Here is an 8,185-nt window from a genome sequence, read left to right as displayed (position 1 = left end):
TGCTTTCAATGTTTGTCTTTATAATTCTTACTTAGCATTAACCCAGCTCTATACTTATCAATCAAAACAATATCACCAGCAAACAACATACACCACGGCCAATCCGTTTACATCTATAAAAAAAAATATATATCTAATATCACACATCTTATTAGTCCAATAAGGTGTTAGCCACATCTAATCCAAATCCTAACCATTTACATCCCTAATATCCTCCCAAAAACCAAATTAATTTTCTCTCCGGGTGGGTTAAACCATGGGAATGCAAGCAGACAAAGTGGAAAAAAAAAGAAGATTTTGATTCATTCCGTATGAACAGAGCTTTACAGGACTTGTATATATAGTTATAGCTGTCGTCGCAAAATTATGACCACAAAAAGGGACAAAAGTAACATCAGATCAAAAAGGCACACGATCCCCATGCTTCTCTTTGTTCACCACCCTTCCCTTTGCTCCAAAAGAATAGGGCTCAGTGCAATGCCACCATCAAACAAGATCTCTCTCCCTCTCTTAGAACTAAGCCAACAAAGTATTGACTGACTGTGGGTCTAGTCTGGCTAGCTTTCGTGGAGGTTGTGATGATGGTGATGTGGGGGGCATGGCATCATGCTCCTGAGATGATGTCGATGTCGTTGATGATGGTGACGATGGTGATGGTGATGATGGTGGAGATGGCGATGACAAGGGCAGTGGCCTCTTGTGAGATTGAGGTTGCTTGTTATTATTGCCCTCCTCCCCACCTTTCCCTTCCTTCTTCACAATGTAACCTTTCAGCCTCTTCAAATCCGATAACTTCACCGGCTTCACTATGAACTCTTCTGCACCTTCCTCCAAACACCTGTAAATTCAAACACAATACAATTTTCAAATAAATCATAAAATAGTTTTAAATATTTTTGACATGTCATTCTCAGGTTAGAAGTTTGGCAATACATAAATCGGTATGGCCCGATTCACCAGAATCGTTTGGAAATCGGTTCAGGGCCCGAGACGATACTGACAACATTGCACAAATATCACAGAAGATACCTTGAAAATCCTGCTAAAATTCCGAGAAATTCAAAGCGATTGCGAACATATCTAAATTTATCGCGATATTATCAAGTGATTATTTTTTTTTAGATTTTTCTTCATTTTTTATATATTGTGTAAGTATAAAATGCACCGCATATTTTCACAACATTTCTCAAGAAAATCCCAATCTAACGAGCGATTTTCGCTTACCGAGAAAATCCCGAGAACGAGATTGTGTTTACGGACTCCAAAATGCAAGTGAAATTCGGATCAGGTCGATTCCGCTCTGATATAAGCCTGTTAGGTCACTAGGCAGATCCAGGTCCGGTGTTATCGGACAAGACCGGGGCCCGACCCGAGTTCCGATTAAGACCCGCAAATTTTCAATGTAAAAATGATAAAAAATAGTATTTTACCGGGTATGGCCTGGGTCTGGTACATGTAGTTCTTATCCGCTTCGGCCCACCACCAGGTCATGGACATGGCCCAGAAAGATCCAAACCAGTACAGACCCACCCGAAGCACCGCTGATCGCGAAGCGCGAATCCCGGGTTCGAAAACCGAAACGGATCTTCTCAAAATTGAGGAAATCGGAAAAGAGAAGAGAAAAGGAAAAGAGGACGAATGGGGAAAAGTGGCTTCTGAAAAGAGAGGAGCAGATCTACCGTCTACGGCGATCGCGCCCCCTTTTCCGTGCGACCTACGGCCGATATCCACCGTACATTCGCCAAAAGACGATCATAGCCCCGGAGAAGTTGGCAAAGTACGAGCGCTCCGGCAGACAGACGCCCAGAACCTCCAGGGGTGTTTTCGTTATCTCTGCCCCAACCCCCAACCGTTCGTACTACAGCCCGGCGAGGAGGGGGAACCGAAGTCCGAGAACATGACGGGGGCGGAGATCTACCGCTGTACAGGTCGCTCTGATTTTTTGTATGACGGAAATGCCCCTAGAATTTCGAAGATGTACCGAAAGATCTGAATAACTAAAGCTACAGCGCGCGGCGCCAGCTCGTTAAAATCTAAAACTAAACAACGAATGCAAATATTTTTTTTTAATTAAAAACATGAGAAAAGAGGGTGTTTTTCGCTCACCGGTCGATTCTCGCCACAACGTTTTCCGACGACATGATCACCACCGGAATTTCTCTCAACGTCGACGACTCCTGCCGGAGAAACGATGGAAAAAAACGATAAATAAGTGACTACAACATTTTTTATATCCGCGATATTCTCATCAAAGGATCATTGCGTCGCCGGAATTTATCAACGGTAACGCTCTAAGAGGGACGCGATAGTCATTTCCAAAAAAAAATGGATGCCGAGGAAAAAAGGAAAAAAAAAAGCACCTTGATCTTCTTGAGAAGCTCGAACCCGTTCATCCCGGGCATGCAGTAGTCCGTAATGATCAAATTCACCTTCAAACCCTGAAATTCCCCGAAAAAAAATATAAAAACGGGAAAATTCCGGAAATCACAAGATAAAAAACTCCCGCTCGAGAAATCCAGCGATCAGAAAAAAGAGAAAAGGAAATCTACTCGACTCACATCGATCCCGACCGGCGTCTGCTCGCCGTCTAGGCCGAGGAATTGCAGCGCCCGCCTGCCGCTATCCACCGTGGTCACTGCAACCCTTTTCCCTATCCCAGTTCAGAGAAACAATCCGGAAAAAGCAAAATTCCAAAAGAAAACAAAGGGGAAAAGGCCGATTTTCAGGCGAGGAATCACCTCTGCAAGCGGAGATCTTCAGTAGGCGCTCGATGACCTTCCGGTCGATGAGGCTATCGTCGACGGCGAGGACGTGCGGGGGATCTCCGGTCATACTCCGTTCTCCGGGAACACGTATCTCCGGTAAGGATAGTTAGTGAAGCAGGAAGAGTAGATGAGAAGAAGGAAGACGAAGGCCAAGGGCGAGGGGGATGTTTATAGAATACGGGTGGAAGGGGGAGGGGGCATTTTGGGGATTAGAGGAGAAGTGGATGGCGGAGATGGATTTGGGGAGTCTCGCTGTCCGGAGCGATCCGGAGGATCCACGAAAGGAGGTCCTTGACCGGGAGAGACACAGCTCGGAGACCGCGCCGTCGTCTCACTTGGGGTGACGGGACGTATCCTCGTTGACGGCAACGGTAAGAAAGGGCGCCCCGTCCGGACGATTTTGGCCCCCGCGATTCGCAATGATTCCACCCTCGGCCCCCGCGCCTGCGATTCTATCTCAAAAGATCGGCGATTTTTTTTTTAAACGGAGAACGGTTAACGGGTCGGATGTAATTCGAGACGAGGGTTCGGTAAAGAAAACTCACACGCATAGCAGAGTTGTTACTCCATGCACCCTAGCGTATCGAGATGAATTGACCCATACCAATTCTAAAGTGAATCGTTCTGAATCGACTAAAACTTAATTAAAAAACGTGACAAGTGTTAAACTTATTAAAATAATATTAAAAATTAATTTTAAGCAAACCCAAACCATACCCGATAAAATCATATTTTTTATCATTTTTACGTTAAAAATTGTCCGCACTTGTGGAAGGGTGACAACCAATTTTCCTATAACGGTTGGGTTACATCAATGATCTACTTTAAACCCTTTCCTATTTGCTATAGTGATAAATGAGCTTATGAGACCAATTCAAGAAAATGTGTCGTGGTGTATGTTGTTTGCTGATGATATTGTTTTGATTGATAAGTCTAGAGCTGGGGTTAATGCTAAGTTAGAATTATGGAAACAGACATTGGAAGCAAGAGGTTTTAAGTTGAGTAAGAGTAAGACAGAATACATAAAATGTCGATTTAGTAAGCAACAAAGTAGTGATGGGAGTGTAGTGAAGCTTGGTGAGCAAGAAATATTGGTGGATGATTGTTTCAAATATTTGAGATCTATCATTCAAAAGTATGGAGAAATGGATGGAGATGTAAATCATAGGATAAAGGTTGGGTGGATGAAATGGAAGAGTGCAACTGGAGTGTTGTGCGATCGTAGAATGTCATTGCGGTTGAAGGGAAAGTTTTATAGAATGACTATTAGGCCCGCTTTACTATATGGTACGGAATGTTGGGCTGCCAAAAGACATCATATTCAAAAAATGAGTGTAGCTGAGATATGTATGCTGAGATGGATGTGTGAAAATACAATAAAAGATAAGATTCAGAATGAGGAGATACGTAAGAAGGTAGGCGTTGTACCCATTGAAAATAAGATGAGAGAGAATCATTTACGGTGGTTTGGACATATTCGGCGAAGGCCTAATGGTGCTCCAATTAGAAGAATGAAGAAATGAAAAAATATATTAGTTAAAAGAGGTCGGGGTAGGCCTAGGAAGACATGGATGGAGGTGATAAGAAAGGATATGATTGCTTTGAACCTCACCGAGGACATGGCATTGGATAGAAATGATTGGAGGAGAAGGATTCATGTGGAAGACCCATAATGATTTTCTTTTTTGGTTCATATCACCGACCCCAATTGTTTTGGGATGAAGGCGTAGTTGTTGTTGTTGTTTACGTTAAAAATTGCAGCTCTTAATCGAAACTCAGGTGGGGTTCATGTCTCATATAAAATTTCACAAACAATACCCGAATTCATTTATTAATTATACTTTAGGGTTCAAACCAGAGTCTTAATCAGGTCTTCTTATTGATCACCATACCTGGACCCTATAAGGTTTGGTTCGGGTCGGGTTCGAGTAAACGGACCCGTTGACACACCTAACCACTACCAAATATTTGTACAAAACTTGTTTTTGAAGTCAAAGTATCAAATGTTTAAGAAATCCATCCCAATTGCTTGAAAAACATGTACCAATTTACATAGAGCCGCATTTTCATAACCTTTTTTTTTTTTTCAAAAAGCAAGTTGAGGTTAGGAAGACCCCACCCATTATTATTCAATCGTACCACTGAGGTTTGAACCTATAGCTCCTACCAACCAAGCAGAGTGCCACCCCCCCCCCCCCCCTCCTGCGTTGGTGCATCTCTATAACCTTATAAATGAGCATCAAGTTCTCTTTTATCAGTATTTTTGCATAGAAAGAATAATTCTATTTGATAAAGACATTCTTATTAATATTTTTAATATTATAATTCTTAAAAAAATTATTATACAATAATTGATTGATTTACATATTATGTTTAACTATTTTAATTTATAAGTACCTTTATAAAAATACAGGCTTCGTATCAACATTTTGGAAACTGATATCAATTCTTTTTTAAACCGTTTAAATGTTTATTAGAAACCTATATCACTATTTTTTGGAAATGATAAAAATGTACTCTAATTTCAATTTTAAAATTCAACTTCAATTCAGATTCAATTTCAAAATAATTTTAATTTTAATTTCAATTTCAATTTTAATTTCAACTTCAATTCCAATTTCAACTTCAATTCCAAATTTATTTTCAATTCAGATTAAATTCCAAGATCATTTTAATTTTAATTTCAACATCAAATCTAAATTTCAATTTCAATTTCAACTTCAATTTTCAATTTAAAAAATAATCTCAAAGCAATTTCGATGACTTTTCAAGATAATTTTCCAAGTAAATCCAAGTAAAATTTTCCAAATCATTTCAAATTCAGGATATTTTCCAAATAATTTTCCAAAGTATATTTTCAACTCAATTTCGAAATCGCTTGGAAGTTCAACTTTTAGAATATTTTTAAAATAAAAAAATAATTTTTCAAAGCATGCACCATATTTTCAAAATCAACATTTTTCTGAAAATTCATAGCACAAGCATGATTCTATGTGCATTTAGGACTTAGAATAATTTTTTAGGCAAATTTAGGCAAAGCAAAGGCATAAATTCGATCATTGGTTCAATTACCCCTAGTAAATGCGTCAGAAACGATTGAACCTTGTACCGACGAGTGAACCCTGTCTTCCAGTTTTCTTGCATTTTAAAAAACGGAGGCGAGTTATTTTTTTTAAGTCTTTTTTAAAAGGTCAAGTGGACCTTGAGAGAGTTTTCTTCCTAAGAAGAAGACAATATTTGCAACGATCACACTCAGCACTTTAAATTTGATTTCAAATATTTTCAATTCTGATTTCTCATCATCCTCATGTTCATGTATAATCGAGAATGCTGGATCTTATTTTTGATCATCTATGCATATATTGATTAGTTTCCATTTTGATCAATTATGCTTAGATTGCATTTTCAATTCTGGTTTGATTTTAGAGCTATCAATTCACAGATAATTAGAAATCATTTTGATCTAAATATTTTACTACAACTTTATGCATATGTCGTTGGGATCTCCACCAAAATTCATGTTATTCTGAGGTTATTTGACCCACTTTAAAAATCAAAAGTCAGAATCTGTTATTCTGCACCATTAGGATTTTAGCAGAATCAGGACCAACTTGCCTGAGTGATTTCTCCTTAACCGGAGATGATCTCTCTGTTCCATAAAAAGTGGTGTCTCTGTGATTGAATCTAGTTTATTCATGCTAATTTTAGCAATTTTTATGATTATTTTTTTATTTTGATCAGAAACCAGAACCTTTTCATTCTACAATATAAATAGATCTTCGGGCAATTCCAGAGTCCCTAGTTAGCAGTCATGGCTCAACCATAGTCTTGTATGCAATTCCTAGTATATGTATCACATATATGTCTCATAAAATAATTTAATTAGATTTAGAGTTTTAAACTCATAATCTCTACAAATAAAAGTGTAGAATATTTTTTATTAATTTATGGAAAATAGTGCCACTGTAGGCCTACGATTTCATTTCACATCCTTCACAATATATCAAATTAAATGGTAAAATTAAATCCTTAAGAAATAATATAAATTTAAATTTCTTAAAAATATCAGTAATTCTCTTTTAATTAAATTGAATACTTCAAATTCAAATAAGACAAAATTTCTCATTCGGTCTTATAATTTCAACATTATTTACCTTATATCAGATCATGATATTTGAAATCTTTTATAAAAATCCAGACTATCTGCCTTATTTTAGTATAAAAACAAAGTATAAAGACCCTAAAAATTATTTTAGAAATTTTATAAGAACCTACCCTATTTTAGTATAAAAAATCCTAAAATTTATTTAATTTTTTTTTACAGAACCTCCCCTATACGAAGGTGTAAATGGACTGAAATTTTAACATAACGACTACATTTTAATTCATAAAAAAAATTCTAAGGGTTCAAGAGATAACTTTAGAAGTCCTATAAATCCATACAAGGGACCAAATGAGTCATACGAGCACATACTTTGTTTATTTGGTAGTGAAAAATTGAGCAGTGCAATTTCATGTATGCTTTCGGACACAACATTTTTAGCAGCACTTTTGCTGTAAGGTTTCAAAACTTTTGACTTCAAATAAAAATTTTGGCAACGCTTCCGCTGTGCTATCAAAAAATCTTTGACGGTGAACAAAGATTTTGACAACGCTACCGTGATAGGGTCTCAAAACTACCTCTGAATTGGGCATAACTCCTTATGACTCTACTCCAAAAACTAAACTTGCTTGGGTAGGACTCATGAAGATCATCAAAAGGTAGCGGCAGGGTTTACAAAGGTTTCTAACAGAACAAATCAGAAAAATAATAGGGCTTGGAATAAAAAATTTAGAGAGAAGTTGGGATTTTAGAGAGAGAAGAGAGAAGGAGGTGAGGGCTTTCTAAAGTGAGAAATCAGAAGGAGAGAAGGTATACAGAATCTGGATCAAATTATAATATACATTTATATTAAAAAAATTACATCTCAAATCAGTATAGATAAAAAGGATCGAGCTTGGCTTTGTTTTAGGCACTACTCAATGTGACATAATTGGATTTGGATTTGGATTCAGATGCTAACGGATAGCAGTAGATCATGATCTGGCTAGCTAATCAAACGTGTCTTATAAGTATGTGGGTCGGATTATCCATTGAATAGATCAAATATAAATATTTAAATGGCATAAATAAAAATTAAAAACTTGCTGATATCATCATGATATAGCAATAATTATGATTTTATTGGGATTTTCTCATTCTTTAAAAGTGTCACTCACATTGTGACCATGCCATCAACTAGTTAAGGGTGAAAACAGATCATATGTGGGTCAAAATTCAGTTTGTATTCGAATTTCACTTTTAAGAAATAACAATAGGGATGTTGGCGGTAGGATTCAGGTTCGATCTAGGCATTACTGAATTCAACTTAATTGGATTC

The 8,185-nt window shown here is 37.4% G+C and overlaps 1 protein-coding gene across 1 annotated transcript; it reads right to left on the bottom strand.

The window, feature by feature from the left end:
* Positions 1 to 294: 294 nt before the first annotated feature.
* Positions 295 to 2,886, bottom strand: LOC149818563 (two-component response regulator ORR3-like). The gene is made up of 5 exons (XM_089984820.1): positions 2,739 to 2,886; positions 2,559 to 2,635; positions 2,361 to 2,438; positions 2,107 to 2,177; positions 295 to 838 (listed from the first exon to the last, which is right to left on the bottom strand). The coding sequence occupies exons 1-5, from the start codon at positions 2,830 to 2,832 to the stop codon at positions 517 to 519; spliced, it is 642 nt and encodes a 213-aa protein (XP_089840946.1). The 5' UTR covers positions 2,833 to 2,886; the 3' UTR covers positions 295 to 516.
* Positions 2,887 to 8,185: the final 5,299 nt, after the last annotated feature.

Source organism: Nuphar pumila, chromosome 13 (genome assembly GCF_984573655.1).
Source record: "Nuphar pumila chromosome 13, dmNupPumi1.hap1.1, whole genome shotgun sequence".
In the NCBI taxonomy this organism is placed as follows: domain Eukaryota; kingdom Viridiplantae; phylum Streptophyta; class Magnoliopsida; order Nymphaeales; family Nymphaeaceae; genus Nuphar; species Nuphar pumila.
The sequence above is the reverse complement of the archived record's forward strand: the minus strand, read 5'-3'. Positions and strand labels throughout refer to the sequence as shown.

Excerpts from the sequence above, each read along its gene's own strand:
- LOC149818563 (XM_089984820.1), bottom strand. The coding sequence starts at position 2,832 with ATGACCGGAGATCCCCCGCACGTCCTCGCCGTCGACGATAGCCTCATC. Across the intron at positions 2,178-2,360 it reads AGCTTCTCAAGAAGATCAAG|GAGTCGTCGACGTTGAGAGA; the intron begins GTGCTTTTTTTT and ends TTTCTCCGGCAG. Across the intron at positions 839-2,106 it reads GTTGTGGCGAGAATCGACCG|GTGTTTGGAGGAAGGTGCAG; the intron begins GTGAGCGAAAAA and ends TTGAATTTACAG.